At 42.0% G+C, this 19,315-nt stretch overlaps 1 protein-coding gene and 1 pseudogene across 10 annotated transcripts in view; one reads left to right on the plus strand and one right to left on the minus strand.

Annotated features, from left to right (window-relative positions):
* Window positions 1–269: 269 nt before the first annotated feature.
* On the minus strand, window positions 270–3,998 carry LOC147605657 (pentatricopeptide repeat-containing protein At2g33680-like). The gene has a single exon (XM_086793415.1). It carries the CDS (start codon window positions 3,745–3,747, stop codon window positions 1,525–1,527), a length of 2,223 nt encoding a protein of 740 aa, XP_086649541.1. The 5' UTR covers window positions 3,748–3,998; the 3' UTR covers window positions 270–1,524.
* A 13,242-nt stretch (window positions 3,999–17,240) lies between these two features.
* Window positions 17,241–19,315, plus strand: part of LOC147605658 (pentatricopeptide repeat-containing protein At5g16860 pseudogene) — a 48,098-nt pseudogene continuing 46,023 nt past the window's right edge. Inside the window, exons 1-3 of one of the 9 annotated variants that reach the window (XR_015265124.1) lie at window positions 17,345–17,576; window positions 17,815–18,043; window positions 18,837–18,960. The product of XR_015265124.1 is annotated as a pentatricopeptide repeat-containing protein At5g16860 pseudogene, transcript variant X9 (transcript). Of the gene's footprint in view, window positions 17,577–17,625; window positions 18,057–18,836; window positions 18,961–19,315 lie in introns of those variants that run through there. The other 8 variants (XR_015265117.1, XR_015265121.1, XR_015265119.1 and 5 more) reach the window with 8 other exon arrangements.

Consider the following 19,315-nt stretch of genomic DNA (forward strand, 5'->3'; position numbering starts at 1 on the left):
TTTTGTTTTGCTTTGCATTGTGCAACTTTATCAAGTACCACCAAAATAATCTAGACAAACTACTTCATAACATGATGGGAGCCTTGGAGGTGAAGTGTTAAGTCACTTCAGATTTGTACATTGCTTCCATGTTGGTACCACTAAAATAATCTAGACAAACTACTTCGATATGTGATGGGAGTCTTGTAGGTGAAGTGTTCGTCAATCCTCTTGAAAGGTAGCACCATGCATCCACCACGATTTTTTCAAATGCTTGAAGCTACAATAGATGTCAAAACTCTAACCTCGTTGCCTTCACAACAAGTTTTCACCTTCTAATTAAAGACACACAGTAACCAGTTAGCATGGAGGAACGTGACATGACCAGGAACAACACCATGTTGTTCCACTATCTAGCAAGGTATGCACCACAATTTTCCTTTTTGGATTATTTTCACATCACAACAATGTAGTAGGGAATGCCCATGCTTCGGAAACCGACCTGGCATTCCCTACTACATTGTTGTGATGTTCATACCAATCATGTGGTATTAATGTATGCAGAGTCATGGCATGGATTGGATCCGTTTCTCTATACCCAAGAGAACCCTTCTGAAGTATTGCCCAACAGCATCTTTGCCCATGCATCATCCAACACCACGATAATTTCCTTTGCAACTGTTGCAAACAGAACAATCAGCCCTGACACATGGCACAGCTTTCTCTTTGCCATCAACTCCAGCCCTTAGACACCAATGCCAATGTTGGACCCACACACAGCACATTTGTGAAAAAATGCTCTGTCAGCAACCCTCTCCTTTTCCTCCTCTTCTCTACATAGAACAGCTTCTTTTACATTTGCTCTTGAGCTTATTGATTGCACCACCCTTACTAGATTGTACATCCATATCCCCTTGACCACTAGAAAGTGTCCCAAGTTCAACAAGTTCCCTTTCAAGGAAGTTGTTATTCCTCACACAACCTTTTATTCCTCACGCTCCCTTTCATTTCTTTTCCCACCCCTTCTTAGAGTAGGGGGAGGGGACAAGGTTTTTTTTTCTCTCAAGGAAGTTGTTACTCTCACACCCTAATCAAGTAACGTCTCTCCCTTTTCCTTTCTTCAAGTTTAAGTGCATCATTAACACACAAATTAATCATCATTCGTCAGCAATGCATGCAACAGGATCAATGCTTATTCAATCAACGAGCTGCGTGGAGGGAGCTTACTGCTCCACTTCCTGCTCGGAGGCATCGTCCTCTTGCTGCAAACGTCAGGAAACAGTAGATGCCTAATTCAGAGTGGTTAAAGGTTGATGTCTGCCTATGCATGCCTTCATATGCTCCAGCATTTTGTCCATCATGAGGGAAATCATAGGCACTATTGCCTCTGCATCCATGATGAACAACTACGGAACCACTGATACAGCTGCCCGACAGCCCGACCTACTGCCCACCTACCTGTCCTGCCTGCTTGGACCCTGGCAGGTCACCTTATGGAGGAGTGTCGTGGCAAAAATTTTGCATACAAGCATAAACATACAAAGTTCACGTAAGGTAGTATCCAGCTGAATTTCTTTTATCTAAATTGAAAGTGTGATCAATGCACCGCCTCCCTAGTGCCACATTGCTATGTGTTCTACAATGGCTAAGCAAAGAGGTCCAGCTTGCGGTATCAGGTTGATGAGGCATGCTTCGAAGTACAACCTCAGCCTGACTAAGATGTCCTGCACGACCTAGAAGGTCTACCATGCAGTTGTAATGCTTAAGATTTGGTGCGATCCCATGTTCATCTGTCATCAGTCGGAACTGGTGATCACCTTCATACAGCACACCCGCATGACTGCAGGCAGAGAGAAGAGAAATGTATGCTACATCGTCCGGTTCTATGCCTTGTTGTTGCATGTCCTGAAAATACTCCAAAGCTTCTTTGTAACTATTTTTCTGTGCAAATCCAGCAATCATCGCACTCCACGGAACCAAGCTTCTGTTTTGCAACCCAAAAAATACCCTGTGGGCTTCCTCAAAGCTCCCACAGCTTGTATACAAGTTGATGAGGGCACTACCCACATATGCATCCAGCTCAAAATTGATTTTCAAGATGTGTGCATGGATCAGTCTACCATTTTCCAGGGCTGCAGTGCTGGAACATGCCTTTAAAATGCACACAAGTGTGACCGGGTTCGGTTGCGGTCCGCCGCCATGTTGCATTCGGTGGAAAAGTCTAAGGGCCTCCTCACCCTGCCCATATTGGGTGTACCCTCCTATCATTGCATTCCAAGTCACCACATCGTGCTTTGGCATTCTGTCAAAAATTTTATATGCCTCTTCAAGGTTCACACATTTGACATACATATGGATGAGGTTATTGCTGATACAGATAGTTTGATTAAAATCACTTTCAATGATGTAAACATGAATCGCCTTGCCCTGATGTAGATTGGCAATGCCAGAACATGCTCTCACAACACTTGCAAACGTAAGACTGTCCGGCTGTATACCCTCTTGCTGCAACTGCTTGAAAAGCTGAAATGCCATGTGAGCATGTCCATGTTGTGTGTACCCTGCCATGATAGTATTCCATGTGACTACATCTCTCTTTGATGACTGCTCAAACACTCTCTTTGCATCGTAGATACTTCCACAATTCACATACATGCCAATAAGAGCATTATTGACAACTACACCCAGCAGCAAACCTCTCTCAACAGTGTTGGCATGGATTAGCCTCCCCCAGTCTAAGGCTGCTAAGCTTGAGCATGCTTTTAAGATGCTGGCAAACGTGATTTCATTGGGTTTTATGCCATCTGCTTGCATCATCTCATACCTCTTAATGGCCTCCTCTCCAAATCCATGGTCCACATATCCTGCAATCATTGCACTCCATGTCACTAAGTCATGTTTTGGGGACTTGGCAAACATTGCCTCTACATCCCGCAGACTCCCACACTTGGCATACATGTCAATAAGTGCATTATCGATATACGAGCCACGCTCAAAACCATGTTCAATAACAAGGGCTTGACATAGCATGCCTTGAATTAGGGCTGTCATGCCTGTACATGCTTTCAAAACACAAACAAAAGTGATCTGGTTTGGCCCAAAATCTGTGCACTGCATCTCACCAAAGAGCCGAACAGCTTCCTGCCAACACCTGTGCCGAACATATCCCGCAATCAAGGTATTCCAAGTCACAAGATCTCGAGTGGGCAACTCAGCAAACACCTGTCGAGCATCGCCAAGACTGCCGCATTTTGCATACATGTCAATGAGTGTATTGTTGACATATAAGTCCAGCTTGTAGGGGCTAGCAAGGATTTGGGAATGGACCAGCTTGCCGTGATCGAGGGATTCCCTGCTGACACATGCGGTAAGGGCGGCAACATAGGCATGGCCATCTGGTTGTACCTTTGATTTTTGCAATTGTGTGTAAAGCCCAATAGCCTGTTCATGTTGGCCATGGTTGGCGTATGCAGAAATGATGGCACTCCATGAGAACACATTGGGATCAAGCAGCTTACTGAAAACATGATGTGCCTCGGGCAGACTCCCACACATAGCATACATGCGAATCAAATAGTTTGGCAGATAGGCATCTGAAACATACCCATTTTTTACAACGTAGTGGTGGAGGTCCCTGCCTGTTGATATGTCTGCATTATTGGAGCATCTCTGCAGAAGGCGGCAGAGGGCTTTTGGGGAAATAGTTGTTAGCTGCGGCTCCGGCATGCGTGTCTCATTCACTAATATTTGATGGTGTACGGGTCCCATTTGTTTGGAGCGTTGCTATGTCTGGTGGGTGTCATCCCTTGCTGTCTGACTTGTCGCCGGTTGGCGAATACGTGTGTGTGTGTGTGTGTGAGTGAGAGAGAGAGAGAGAGAGAGAGAGGGTATTAACGTCGGTAGTAATGTGTGTGTGTGAGAGTCTTACAACCCTCACACACTCCATAGCCATCTCAAATCATGCAATTTTTTAACTTGGTATCAGACCTAGATTAGTACTTCACTCTCAACATTCATTCATTAGCAAAAATTAGTGGCTTCATTAGGTATAATTAAGCTTTTTAGCATCCCTACTCAACCTTATCCATAAGCTCAATGTAGTGGCTACCATTTAAAACCCTTGTTCTACATATTCTCTCTAACATTGGGTAAGCCCTTCTAGGAGAATGTAGAGCACCTTAGGGTGAATCCATACACTAGAGGAATCAAGAAAAGACACCAAGAAACACACGAATTTGATGCTGCACCTACGCTTGATTTTTTTAGAAAAAGCTAGAAATTGATGAGCTTGCATGACATCAAGCTAATTCCATCCATACTCAAGGGTTTTCAAAGGTCTTGGACATGACTGTGGTGTCAAATTTGCAAATGGTGCGATGAGCGTGGAGATCCTTCATGTGGAGATGAACTCAATGAAGGGAGTGAGGCTGAGGTTAAATCATGGATAAATAAAGCTAGAAAAACCAGCCATCATTGGGTTAAGCCTTGGGGATAATATCATTCATCACACCAGCAAAGAACAAAGAGCATGCCAAAGAAGCATGGGATGAGCTAGAGAAAGTATTTGGAGCTAGGGAAAAAAAATCTAAAATAAATCTAAAATGCAATTTTATAGGCTTGATATGGAGTTCAAAGGCTCATTTGTGGAGCATGTAGGTAAGATGAAAAGCATTATGCTACAACTTGCAGTATCAAGGCACCTGTGGATGTGAAAGATGCAATTGCGGTCTTAATCAAAAGCATGCCTCATGAGTTTTCTTCGGTGGTAAATTACTAATCTTACTCTTGAACCTCTTTGTTTGAAGAAGATAAGAAACTAAAATTTACACAACAAAGCTCAACAAACAACAGGGAGACTACATTCTTTAACAAATCCAATGTCAAATATAACCATTGTGGAAGGATGGGGCATGTAATGGCCCATTGTCATCATCAAAACAAGCCCAAGCTTGTGTGTGATGCATGTGCCAAGGTAATCCGCCTTGAGAAGAAATGATGGTTAAAGGAGAAGCAACAAAGCAACTTGATGGTGGAAGCAATTCACAAGGATGCTCCATAAGAACACCTTAAGGTGTAATGATGTATGAGATGATGTTTTATGTCATATCTTATGTCTATGTTGATGTCTATGACAACCTTAGGATTGAGCAACCCTTGTTCAAGATGTGCCCATATGTGTGTGGATGTGATGCTGTCTATGTTCATGTCCATAATGTTATGTCATGGATGTAATCACCTCTAGCCACCAACGATATAGGCTAAGTGATGTATGTTTATGTGTATCTCCATTAAGGGGGGGGCAAATGTCATGTCTATGTCTGTCACATTACCTTCTTGGGATGAGATCCATTTGGGCACCAAGGGGGGTGGTGAAATATTGTGCTCGTCATGTTATGTATGGGGCACATGTATGTGGGAATAAGGTAGAAGAAGATTGGGATGCTATGGATGCAAGCTAAGGTTATTAGGGAATGTGAATGGATGAATGTAAAAGGTGGTCAATGGTCAAAAAGTAGGCACATGAAAGGTGCAAGGGTGCACAAGGCATGTGAGCATTTATGAACACATAGATGTGCATAGAACATGTGGATGAGAGCTCTATGAGAGCTACAAATGGATGTAACAAGGTTATTATCATAATGCAAAAACATGATCTATTGATTAGCCTTGACTCATATCTTAATCAATTCTATTAGTGTTGTATCTTACAACTCTCTCACACTACATAGCCATCTCAAATCATGTATTTTTTAAGCTGTGAGGCAAAACATATTCATCTATTAATAGGCATTTAGAAGTTCATATAGAATTTAATTTTGTACCTAAGCTTAAGTTGATATAAAGTAGAATTTTGATACCTAAGCTTGAGTTTACATAAAGTGGAATTCTAGTACCTAATACTGAGGATCAATTTGTTATAGCTATGCCATGATTATGCTTGGGAAAACCTCTTAAGGTTATTTTGAATTTTATTTGAGTGGTGAATTATGGTCATTCATCATAAGTTATCAATAACAATGGGCTTAGGTATACCATGGGATATAGGGTTCCTCAAAAAAGACTCCATCGTTACTATCGAGAGAAGGTAAAGTGTTGAGTTTATGATGTTTTGGATATTTGATATTATTATTGAGAGACGGCAAAAGTGTCAAGTATTTAATATTTTTTGTGTTGTAAAAATTGATAGTTAGTCATGATGATGATCCATTTGTAGAGGACATATCTAGATTAAAGAGAACCAAAGGTGATATTGTGAAACTCTCTATGGATAGAGAAAAATTAGTGTGTCTACGGCAACTTAGGGTCCTTTGGAGAAGATTCCTTGACATATTGAATTGTCAAGTTTATAGGGTTGCCAAGATCTTATGTGAACATGGTGACATCCAATTCACTATCTAGCATTAGTCGAGTTGATAAAAGATATTTTGTATAATTGTTTAGTTTTTATGTTGAGTATGTAGATTTGAAGGTTTTTCCAAGTAATGATTGTTGATTTTAAAAGCCTATGAGAAATAACCATCCAAATGAAAATAAAGTGGGGAGATACTTACCATTAATATGTAGAATGAAAAAGAAAGAACAGAAATAAAGTAGGGAGATACTTACCATTAATATGTAGAATGAAAAAGGAAGAATGGAATAAAGTAGGGAGATACTTACCATTAATATGTAGAATGAAAAAGAAAGAACAGAAAATAAAGTGGGGAGATACTTACCACCATTAATATGTAGAATGAAAAAGGAAGAATGGAATAAAGTAGGGAGATACTTACAATTAACATGTAGAATTATAAAATGGAAACAAAACTTAACCTTCAACGTTAAGAGTACAAAAATAATTCTAAAAAGAATAACCAAAATTGTGAAACTTAGTCTACCTAACCACTAATTAACATGGCAATCAAACTCAAAGTTAAGAGCACACTGATAAGTCTAAAAAGAATATACCAAAATTGTGAAACCTTAATCTAGATACGTAGACATAATAAGTGATTCAAACTCACCCATGACCACTAATTAACATGGCAATCCTTCTGCAAATCAAAGGAGAAAAACAACAAGGAGCTAACTTAAATTGTGAAACCGTAATCTAGATATGTAGACATATTAAGTGATTTAAATTCACCCATAACCACTAATTAACATGGCAATCCTTCTGTAAATCAAAGGAGCAAAACAACAAGGAGCTAACTCGAATCCTACAAAGAGATTGAAGAAGAGACTTATGCAATTAAAAGCCCTAATGCTAATAACAAAAAGAAAGAGAGGATTACTTTAAATAATAATTTTCAAGAAAATGAAAGCATAGACATAAACACCATATTGGGTCCAATTTGCTACCCCGTGAGAGGAAAGCTTCATCCAAGGAACCTACAATTCTTACAAATCACGTCGAATAGAGTTCTCTCTCTCTCTCTCTCTCTCTCTCAACAGTGAGTCATGAAAAACAACAACGAGTCATGAGTTTTTGTTTGCAACAAGCTGTCTTGTTTTATCACTAGTCCTAAATATTGATCAATTTTAAACTCTTTTAGAGACATTGAAGAGAAATGTTTTTTAAAATTTTACAAAATAAGCATAGTTTTAAACTTCTTTTAAAAAATGTACATATTGCTAATTTAAAGGTGAAAAATTTTCATGTCAAATAACAAAATGGAAAAAACAAGGTCAATACAAGATCTAATATTCTTTAAAACTACTAATAATTCACGCATGTCTATGTAATATATAATACATTCTTTACTTAGAATTATAAAAATGTACTTTTTCTTCTCCAAAAATTTAACTAACTTTATCCCAATCATTGTACCCCATCTAATCATTGAATTGGAGCATATATTTGATATTAAAATAAGTAGGTATATGGAGTCCATGGCATGGTTACAGAAGAGGCTTATTGAAAGAAACGATTTCTCTAGATTCAGATAGAAAACCAACGATCCAAACGATCAAATTTTAGATGGTAGTGAGTGCTACAATTTATCAGTTTACTTAATTTTGATCTAACAATTCGATTTAGAGTTATCGTCTTTGCAAAAACAAAGTTTTTCGTGTATAACAGTTAGATTTTAAGCCATGAAAATGACAAGATCCATCATTTTGAAAAATTGATGAATATTTGGATTCCAGAATCCACTTTGTTGACAAAATGGATTCTGGAGTCTAGATTTTCGAACACATTGACGTTTTTATCATGAGAGTGAAGTTTTCTCGAAAAAAGAGAAATTTTAGTCCATAATGAATGAAAATTTCACTTTTATTGGACGAAAAATTTAGTTCGTTGACCAAAAAAAATTCCATTGAAAAATTTCATCTTCGATTGAAAAACTTCTATCGACAAGAAAAAAAGATTCGGTCGACGAAAAAAATTCCGTCGATGAAAATTTCGATACTAGAATCCACTTAGATTTTGGAATCCAAATTTCAATACTAGAAGCCACTTAGATTTTGGAATCCAAATTTCGATACTAGAATCCACTTAGATTTTGGAATCCAAATTTTCGTCGAGGGATTGAAATTTTCGTCGGTGGGAAAAAAATTGTCATCAATGAAAATTTCAATCCATGGACGGAAATTTGGATTCTATCAACGGAATTTTTGACGAAATTTTTCGATGGGTTTTTTTTTCATCGATGAAATTTTTTGATGAATTTTTTTTCTGTCGATGGAATTTTTTAACGGACTTAATTTTCATCTAATAAAAGTGGAATTTTCGTTCATTATGGACCATTTTTTTTGGATGAAAATTTTGATGTTATGATAGAAACGTTAGTCTCAATGGAAATTTGGATTTCAAAATCCACACTTTTTCAACAAAGTGGATTCTGGAATCCAAATTTTCTTCAATTTTTCAAAACCACAACTGTTGTCATTTTCATGGCTCAAAATCTAACTATGTTTTTACAAAGACTATAACTCTAAATCAAACTATTAGATCAAAATAAAGAAAATTGATAAATTATAGTACTCACTATTATCTAAAAATTGACGGTTTGAATCATTAGATTTCTATCTAAATTTTCTTTCAATAAACGTCTTCTATGGCCATGGACTCCAATACCTACCTGTCTTAATACCAAAATATGCTTAAATTTAACCATTGGATCCAATACCTACCTGTCTTAATACCAAAATATGCTTAAATTTAACCATTGGATCAACTTTGTATATAAAGAAAGTTTATTTTCTTAGACAATGCACTAACCCCATGTAAGAGTTTCATTAAATTATATTGAGTCTAAAAGTAACGTCAAATTTTTCACCTATCAATTTGTTGATAATAGGCTACATACAAGACACAGTGTAGAAATGTGTATTGGTACAAAACTTATCCGTGCTCAAGGGAAAGTATGATCTAGAGATGCTTAAAGAAAGCAAAAAAGGAAAGTAAAGTGAAATTTGTTGACGTGTGGACATGCTTAATTTGCATGATATAGAAATTGTTGTGTATGGATTTGAGTTAAAAAACTTCTTGACACTCATGAAATAATTGAACCATACAAGAAAAACAATAAAAAAACTAATACTTTTTGTAGACATTTGCCTATCCTAGCTCCTTATATGTAGGTACAAGCCTGCAACTTGCAATGATTGTAACTCTTTGGTTTACTAGAATATATTTGAGTTTATACTTAAAATTGTGGGAATAATGTCGGTATACAACCTAGTGTGGGCCGTTTTGCTAAATTCAATCATATGTAAAAATAGACTACTTTGGAGAGGTCTGTTTTAAGAAAAGTTTGCTTTTTCCCTTAAGAATAGGAAAGTTGCATGCTTCATGCATGCATTCAATTATTGACCTCATATTTCAATAGGCTAAAGTATTATAATGAATCAAATAAATTGACTACTCTAAAATGGTCCAATTGAATTAAACTAAAGAGGTAGTCTAAGCAAATAGTCCAAATAATTGACAGCCGCCCACATTGCCAAAATGGGTGCCATTACATAAAAATTGGAGGAGAGTCATCTAATGCCGACGCTAACCCTGCCAACTAATCTGCTTATCAAAAACCATCACACAGATTATATAGCATTCACCATTCAAATAATCATTTAAATAATATTCTCATAACATCCTTGTCCCTCATTATTGCTATATATGCAAGCCAAATAGAGAGAGGGAAAAAACCATGGCGTCCCCCCTCCCCCTTTGTGACTGCCTATGTATAGAGATAAGCTAAACATAGACCTTTATTCTCTGCTTCTTGAACATCTCCCCTTTCGTGCGTGAGAGAGAAAATGAAATGATATATTAACGTCTTCAAAAGGCCAAAATGACCTATGAGACCAAAAAGGTTACAACAATTGGTGGATCTGATACAATGTCTGTGTAAGAAAAGCTAAAAACAACTAACTAAAACTGAAATAACTGTGAGGAAAAGTACGGTACTAGGAGCTCCTAATGGATAACATCTGGGAGGAAAACTCCAGCAACAAAGGTAAGCATCATACACATCACTATCCAAAGATGTCTCTCATCGGTCGATGGCGGATATCCTCGATGTCCTCCATGGTGAGTACTCTAATTGGACGTCTCCCATGCCGTGCTAGTATGGTCCTGATCCTCTGATGTAGTCTCCGCTGGTGTCGAGATGGGCCTCTCATCTTGGGGCGCCTGGACCGCCCCAGCTCTATAGCCCGATCAATCAGTGTACCTCTAGTGCGGCTATACTCTGGGGCTAGCTGCAATGCCTGCTGGCCTGACTGCTCAATCTCTGGTCGAAAGAAGTCTGTAATCTGCCTCTGTAGGTGTCTCTCCCTCTCTGATCCCGTCCCTTTCAAGAGACCCTCTCTATGTCTACGAAGCTCCAGCAAGTATAATCCGAGGCATCTTTGATCCTGGTATCTCATGACTCTAGAAAGTGGTCCGAAACCCTCTCTAAACAGGCAGTGAAAACGGCCTCGTATCTCATAATATACTGGACAGTGACATATGTAATGTAACTCCGTCTCTGGCTCCATGTGGCACAGCTGACAAATCCTGGCCTCAACTGGTACTCCTCTGAATCTGCCAGTCTCAATGTCTAGCTGGTGTGAGGATGTGCGCATCTGACCAATAGCACACCGTACCCCATGAGAAAGATGAGTATCCATGTAGCTGGGTCTAATCACAAACCCATCCTACGTGAGGTGGAGAAGATGATCTCTATAGAAAGCCATCTTCGTACCAAGCTCCTGTGTCGGCTGTATCCATGTCCTCCTAGTGTCTAGCTGAATCAAGTCCTGCCTGATAAGTCTGGTAATCTCTGCCCGTGTGAGAGAGAGGGAGGGTGCATCCAGGGAGTACTGAAATGGAGGTAGCCTTTCCATACTAAAGCCATGCAACTGGAACCAAGCTGTCATCTGTGCACACCAACATGATCCGTCTCCCTGTGATGCCAACTGTCGTAGACTCCAGGGCTAAGCGAGCATATCTGTCTCTAGGGAGAGCCCAAGTGCTATGTATAAAGGAGACTAATCGAGTGAGTGCCTCTACCACCAATGGGGGGGTAGCCATCTCTGCACGGATAATATCATGTGGTACGGAGGCCTTGGCCCTAATCATCTGAGAAATCATAGAAACCAAGGGCCTCTCCATATGTCTCCATCCATCAGTGCTACCAGCTCGGCTGTGGTGATCCACTGAGGGTCCCCATATCTCCACTCCATACAGCATGGCTGAAGTGATCAAAGTGTCAAAGAGCCAGAGCTTTGTTCGAGGTTCCTGAAACTGAACCTGCGAACACATCCTCTCTAGTCTCCCTAATGCTGCATAAGCTCTGGTCAATCTGGTCTCCGCTGCTCTCCTCAAGGAAAATAGTGGGCCACTGAAAACCACACCAAGGTAAGTATATGCATCTGTATACTCCACTGTCTCTTGACCATATGTAAAGGTGGGTACTGACCTCCTAACCCACTGTGCTGTGGTGTTAAACACCATCACCTTGGTTTTACCAAGGTTAACATACAATCCACTGTCCTGTGCAAATGTGTGCAATGCATCCAAATGATGCTACATCCCCTCTGGAGAATCTGAGATCAGCACAATATCATCAGCATACAATAACAGCGGAATCCATGTCCCTGCTAGCTGTGCTCCTCTGTCACCCTCCCGCTCTACATAGTCTGAAACCTCATCCACGTACATCCCAAATAAGGTGGGAGAAAGGGGGCAGCCCTGTTTCACTCCAATAGTGGAGTGAACCATCTCAGATATACCCTGAGTAGTATGTACCTGTCCCACAACTGTCCTGTATAAAGCCATGATTCCCCAAATCAGATCTGTGGGCACTCCCATCTCCTGTAGTCTGCGCATCAGTCTGGCTCTCGGTACTGTGTCAAAAGCTTTGCGGAAATCCACAAAGCAACAATAAACCCTCCTGCCATATAATCTGCCCTCCTCAATAATAGCTCTGAGTGTCAAGATATGGTCAAGAGTGGACCCAAACTATACTCGGTTGGGTGCAGGACCATGTGTAATTAATAATTAAATAAGTAAATATACATAATAAGAAATCTCTCTCTCTCTCTCTCTCTCTCTCTCTCTCTCTCTCTCTCTCTCTCTGCTATTAGTACCTGTTCATTTATATTCCTTAAACATGCTAGCAGCACCCTAATCATGCTCTTCATGAAACTGACTACATCTTATCATGGCATTATAGCACAAAATCTTGACTACAACCAACGCTCACTATCTCTCTTTGATGCATAAATTTGCCTGCATCACCTCCGTCGACATCCATGACAAGGTAGAGATTGATGACCGTAGGTTTCCATGACACTTATATTATGTTTCTCTCAATTTTGAATCCCCTCTCCTGAACCCTGCCTGCCCTGATGCACGTATGCCCTTTCTCTCTGCCCATCTACTCAACTCCTGCTCAAGAATAGATGCATATAATCTAGCCAATGTGTGACCAATCATGATGGTACGATAATTCCCAGGAAGCATGGGATCCCCTGACTTGAAGATAGACACAATCGTGGACATATTCCAAGTCTCAAGAAAACCCTCACACATAGCTCGGTTAAACATCATAGCAATAAGCTCTGCAAGCATATCTCTGGCATGAATAAAGTGCTCTGCTACCAAACCATCATGATCATATGCTCTCCCAGTCCTCATCCTGTCAATAGCTTTCCTTACCATCTCAGCAGTAAAGAAAGCACATGTCTCTGGGCATGGCTCCGCCGATGGGTCTGGCAGGGGCGGTTGTCCTGCTCTGCTGTGTACAGGATGCTGCATACTCACCCCAAATCTCTATGGAGGTAATGGCTGGTGATGGTGAATGCTCATGGAATAGTCTCCATGCCTCGCCTGAGTCCTGACTCATAAATAGCTGATACAAATCCCTCTCTAACTGAGCAAGATAAGCCCTCTTCTTCCGTCGCACTAGGTGCCGGAGGTAATCCGTGACTGTCTGTGAGTGGTAACACCCATGAGCACCTCTCTCTGTAATCCAATCCTCATCTCTCTGCACTCCTCATCATACCAACTATTCTGGGGCATGTTCCCAAATCGTCTCCGTGTAGGCTGACTATGGGGATATGCCTCTGATGCTGCAGTATGAAGCGTATCTATCAATATCTGAGTGAGCTCATCTAATGGCCGTCCCGGCTCCTCGGCACATAAGCGTCTGTATATCTCATCCGTGTACACGGTGTCAGTCTCCCTCGTAAAGGTATAACGAGTGTGTGTGGAGACCTGTCCCAATGGAGCGGTGCTGAACTGAAATGTGAGAGTGAAGGACAAGATAGCATGATCCACTGCTATTCCAACCGGCCTAGTGTGCCTACCATAAAATCCTGAAAAGAGGGAATGAGACTGGGCTGAGCCATAACATAGTCCACTGTACTAGCACCATGCCTATGTGGAAAGCAAGTGAAACCGCCCGATGTCGGGAATCTCTGTAGGCCATTCAGGATGGCCAATCCATGTGCAGTCCCCATGTCTATCAAATACCGCCCATACACTATATGTTCCTCATCCTGTGAGAGTCTAGATAGGCCCATATCCCTAACATCAAGCTCCCTCAACATCTCCTCTGAGGTATCATAAAATACTGTCTGGTTATGGGTGGTCCTGGCATTGAAGTCCCCCAAGAGAATGATGTCACCATCCCTGGAGAACTCCCAAATGTCATCATCCAAAATAGAAAAGGGAGACTGCCCGCTAGGTGATGCATACACTGATGTACTAGGAGTAAAATAGCATATAGCAATGTAGAGATATCTGCCCGTCTCTGCCCTCAGTCTAGACCACATGTACCTAGCCTGCTCATCTCTGCGGACTATATGTATCAGTGGCTGTAGCTCCTCTCTAAACAATACTGCCACTCCTCCTGAGCCCCGTCCTCTATGCTCTGAACGAGTCTCTTGTCTACAAGCTGTCTCCCATCGGTATCCACTAACATGTGGCATGGACTGTCTAGGAGCCTGATGCGTCTCACAGTAGAAGATGATGTCCCTCCCAGTGAAACTATCCTCAAAAGCCCCTACATCAAGACGTAGAGATCCATTACAATTCCAAGTAGCAACTTTGAGTGTAGTCCCATAGGTCTCGCGCCGTCATAAAGAGCGCCTCTCCATAATCACCACTCTACCATCTCTATAGAAGGCCACTTTCCCTTTCTCTCGGGCTGCTCTTATCTCTGGCATAACTTCTTTCATGTGGGCAAGTTGCGAGAGTGTGAGGTCATCTCCAAGGAATATTCCCGTCTTCTTGAGTGTAGGACGTCTCTTCAAGAAGTCCTTCTTCGCTTCCACGAAGGGGAAACGAATGATAAGTGCTCTCTCCTTAGAAGATTCGCCACCACTACCTTCTCTCTTCTTTCCCACTCTCCATGCCTTTGTGTGCGTGGCTTCAATGCCCATCATAGAGAAGAGCTCCTTGGTTTCCCCTTCCGCATCATCACGGTCTTTTAGACCGGACACTCGTACATGTAAGGCCCGGGTCTTCCTCCTTTGCTCCTCTTCAAGGGTCATGTTGATGATGGTGGGAGTGGGGATGGGTGGCGATTCTTTACCTTTCCCTTTCTTGGCGACCTCGATCCATTTCTCCGCATCGTCCATCTTCTTTTGTGTCTTTGTGATCACCTCCACCCATGAAGATGTCTTCTCTTTATGTTGCTCCTCCTCCTCTCGAATGATCCTCATTTGCTCCTTGATGGTATTCAGCTCTTCAAGAAAGGAGGGCTGAAATTTTCCATCCTCAAGATTGCTTTTTGAAGTGGCTGCCAACTCCTTTTTGAGGGCCGAGATTTCAGCCGCTTGACTCTTAGCATGCAATTTGGCCTCCGCTAGTTCCTCCTTTAAAGCTGAAATCTCAGCCTCTTGCTTGGAAGATCTCTCTTCGAGCTCTTGGATTTTGTCAAATCCCTTCTCGAGTTTGGAGAGGCGGTTTATGATTGCGGTGACGGAAGAGTCGACCATCTTCTTGTTTTCTTTGATAATTGTGCCAAGCTTGTCCTCCATCTTCACGAGCTCCTCTTTAAACTCGGTCTTGGTCATGACTTTTTGCAGATTCCCACAGCCAATGGACTAAAAATTAATTAATTAATTAATTAATCCATGACACAGGAGCAAACAGGGGGGGGGAAGAGAGGAGAAGAGAGTTATGTTGCTGGCTTGGGGGCCTGAGGAAGGGTGGGCGGGGAAAGGGAGGCATGAAGATAGACAGGCGAATAGCGAGGGGGGGGGGGGGGGGGCGCAGGCGGGAGGGTGGGTGGAGGGGGGGGGCGCAGGCACGAAGATAGACAGGCGAACAGCGAGGGGGGGGCGGGCGCAGGCGGGCAGCGAAGAGGGGGAGAGCGAGAAGATAGGCAAGCGAACAGGGGCGCAGGCGGGCAGCGAAGAGAGAGAGAGCGAGAAGATAGGCAGGCGAACAGGGGCGCAGGCGGGCAACGAAGAGAAAATAGACAGGCGAACAGCGAAGGGGGGGCAGGGCGGGAGGGGGGGAGGCGCAGGCGAAACCCCTGAGAGAGAAGAAAGAAAGAAAGAAAGTTGTATTAACGTCTTCAAAAGGCCGAGAGAGAGAGAGAGAGAGAGAGAGAGAGAGAGAGAGAGAGAGAGAGAGAGAGAGAGAGAGAGAGAGAGAGAGACTTCTTCAAATACCCAAAGGGTCTATGGGACTAAACAAAGGGTTACAATAGTTCCATAAGATAACTTGAGGTCCATGAGACTAAACAAAATGTTACAATAGTTCCATGAGATAACTTGATCATAGAAAAGAAAAACATATACAACTAACTACATGTACAATGATCACGATAATAGGCATATTTGGATACATGTGAAAAATGTATCTCTCCTTATTATGGTAGTATATGAGGAAGTTCATGTGTGTGGGGTACCATCCTCATCTGTCCAGGATATCGAGGCATAGGGGAGTTGATGTATGTTAAGAGGCTTGACGTGTTTACTACTAATGGGAAAGTGTTTATATGACGCTGAATGATCTCCCTAATCTGAAGCTGCCATGTGGAGTGCTGTCTCGCGAGCCGGGGACCTATGGATGTTGAGTGCATTGTAGCTAGTGGGGGCCCTTAGGGAATCAAAGTGCATCATGGGCTGATGTAGTATGGTGTCTAGTCCTCCTAGAAGGATCTACGCATGTGGGTGCCTCATAGGATCCCTGATTAGTGGTACCATTTGGTATCAAAAAGCATACCTCCTTGAGACTTGACCCTACCCATGATTGACTCATAAAAGTGTTATGATACTCCATAACATCTTGGATGGTGTACCTAAATCTTGAAAGCACATATGAAGGTATGCCCGGGGGATGAGTCGAAAACTTTTTACAAAATATCCATAAAGTAATAATAAACATGCATATTTGTGACCTAGCCTCCCCACTAATACCCTTCAGTGTAAAAATGTGGTACAAAGGATGGGATGTGAGTGTAGGGAGCAGGACTCAGGCATCAAGTTCATAGAGTTAATAGGAGAGGTTATCATGATACACATCATCTAGGTCGTGGTGGAATTGGAGTTGTGTAGTTAGAGGCAGGTGTGGCGGCGGAGTGGTGGGAAGGTGCCAAATATGGTGAAGGATAGTTAGTTAGGTGTGGTGGGGAAGGTGGTAGATATTTTGAAGAATAGATAGGTATGGTCGGCTCTAAGTTGGGGGGGTGGTGAAGTCTTGAATGTGAGTAGCCAAACCCAAGGATCCTATTGAATAGTCCACTATGCTAGCGCCTCCACCATATAGGAAGCAAGTGGGCCATCTATCCATCCCATTATATATGATAAGTCCATGGAGTACTTGCCAAAAGCTGTGGTGTGTCCTACATCTTATGATGTCGTTTGTGTGCTGTGGTCTACGCTAGTCTTCAATTTCAAGGCCATTGACCTTCAAAATATAGAGGTTTAGAAGGTTTGAACTTTGAATGCCCCGGCACTGTCTAGCTTTTGTACCAAAATGGCGTCTTCAAAAGAACCGGATGGCTCTACTCCATGATGTCCTCATATAGATGCATGCATGTATGGTCCAAGATTTCCTCATGTATGACGACGATTGTGCACTTGGCTGGGCATATGCGTCTCGGGTGGAGATCCTTACCTTCTTCGCGCCTGTTGATTCCCCCCCCGTCTGGATAGAGACAGCGCCCGATGTGTGTGTGTGTGTGTGTGTGTGTGAGAGAGAGAGAGAGAGAGAGAGAGAGAGAGAGAGAGAGGCCATGTTTGCCAACAAAAGCCCTATAGAATCGAGGGTTCCTTTTTTTTAAAATTTACTGTAAGGCAAGAAAACGAATAATTCAGAAGACGCCTAATTGTTTGAGGTCTCCTCGACAAAAATGAATGCCTCATGTCTATGCTACCAATTGAAATGGGTTTACTTGACCATTGCAGATCTTCTCGTACGGCAAAAACAGGTGGTGGAATCAATGATGGCAGGCAATGTAGGTAGGTAAGAAGGGCATGACTTGATGGGTATGCTGTACAAGCTCACAGAAGCAGTTGGAATACCGCAGTGGGCGGCAAGTTTTGGTAACAAGGGCATGACGGGACTCGATCCACAAGTTCCAGTTTGGATGGCCGTACAAGCTTTTCAATAACAGTAGAAGCAGTTGATAATTCTGTAAGTGCTGCAGGTACGAGGGTCTCCTATTACAGAGCTTGTTTCTTGTAGGGTTTTTTTTTGAGAGATTAATTTGAATGCTAGTTATACGCAACGATGCTTGGCGCGGACTCTCCTAGAGAGAGTCAAATCCCTTAACCAACTGGACTACACTGCGATAAATTCTTATGTTGAACGAATCATCACTCTCACACATAAAGACTCATATGGTGGCCATCCACTCCATGGTACTCCCGAGGATGAAGCTGTGTAGGTGGCAACGTGCCACATTTAACTTGCCCACCTAAAAGACACGTCTTTACCACATTAATGCATGATGCTTGGTGGATCTAATTGCTTACTCACAACAATAAGGTGATTGCCCATGCTTACACCAAAACATTCCAAGATTAAGCTTGGTCTAGGACAGTCGGTCCTTTCAACAATGGTTTTTTTTGGAAACGACAATCCAGTTTATTGTGTGCATCAAACCATACTTACTCAAACCCACCCAGCGTTTGGTCCCATTGAATGACCAACACTCAACAGAGTGCTTTCCTGCTGTTAAGAAGGAAAATCTACCTCAAGCGAGGAGCCTTGGGAAGAAATGAGCCTAATAAAGAGAGAGATGGGTGGAGGAACCATGGCAAATATAATACCTGGAAATGAGAGGAGGCACCAAGGTCCTCCAAGCTTTAGATTTTGCAATAGGCTCAGCGCCATAAATTTCTTGAAAAGGGCATTGAATCATCACATCTTTGGGTGAAGCTCAAGTGAGGGAGCAGAGCAGGACTGAACTATTCTTTATGTGCAGTGATGTCCACCTAAAATCATTTGAAGTTGCTATTCTTTTGAAGACCTCAAAACTTTGTCATTCTTTTGGGTGTCGCATTCAAGTTTGAAAGCCAAAAGCAAAGCACATCAACATCTAGCATCTGGTACGTAGCCCCAAACTTGCCTACCATGTTTGTGAATCAAACCTTTTCTTCTAGATTAGCATCTCTTTTACATTCTTTTTTTTCCAAGAAACCTTTTTTACAGTTTCTTACGATCCTTATGAAGATGCGTTGGTAAAACATGGCATACAATGGCACATCACCACTTATGAGATTGAGTGTGAACGGGTAACGTTCGTGGGTAAAGGGTGTAAGCCAAAGACCATGATGTGTACCAACGATGACATAGGGGGCTGGTGAGTATGGTGTGTGGCCGGCAAGTTCACACCGGATGCCCGGGGTCATTGATGTATAGTGGGGATGTTGTAATATCTAGTCCATACTATGCATGGAGTTG

Source organism: Cibotium barometz, chromosome 59 (assembly GCF_041138505.1).
Source record: "Cibotium barometz isolate CiBa-2024 chromosome 59, ASM4113850v1, whole genome shotgun sequence".
NCBI classification, from domain to species: Eukaryota; Viridiplantae; Streptophyta; class Polypodiopsida; order Cyatheales; family Cibotiaceae; genus Cibotium; species Cibotium barometz.

Bases quoted from the DNA above. Each gene is read 5' to 3' on its own strand.
- LOC147605657 (XM_086793415.1), bottom strand. From the start codon at position 3,747: ATGGGACCCGTACACCATCAAATATTAGTGAATGAGACACGCATGCCG.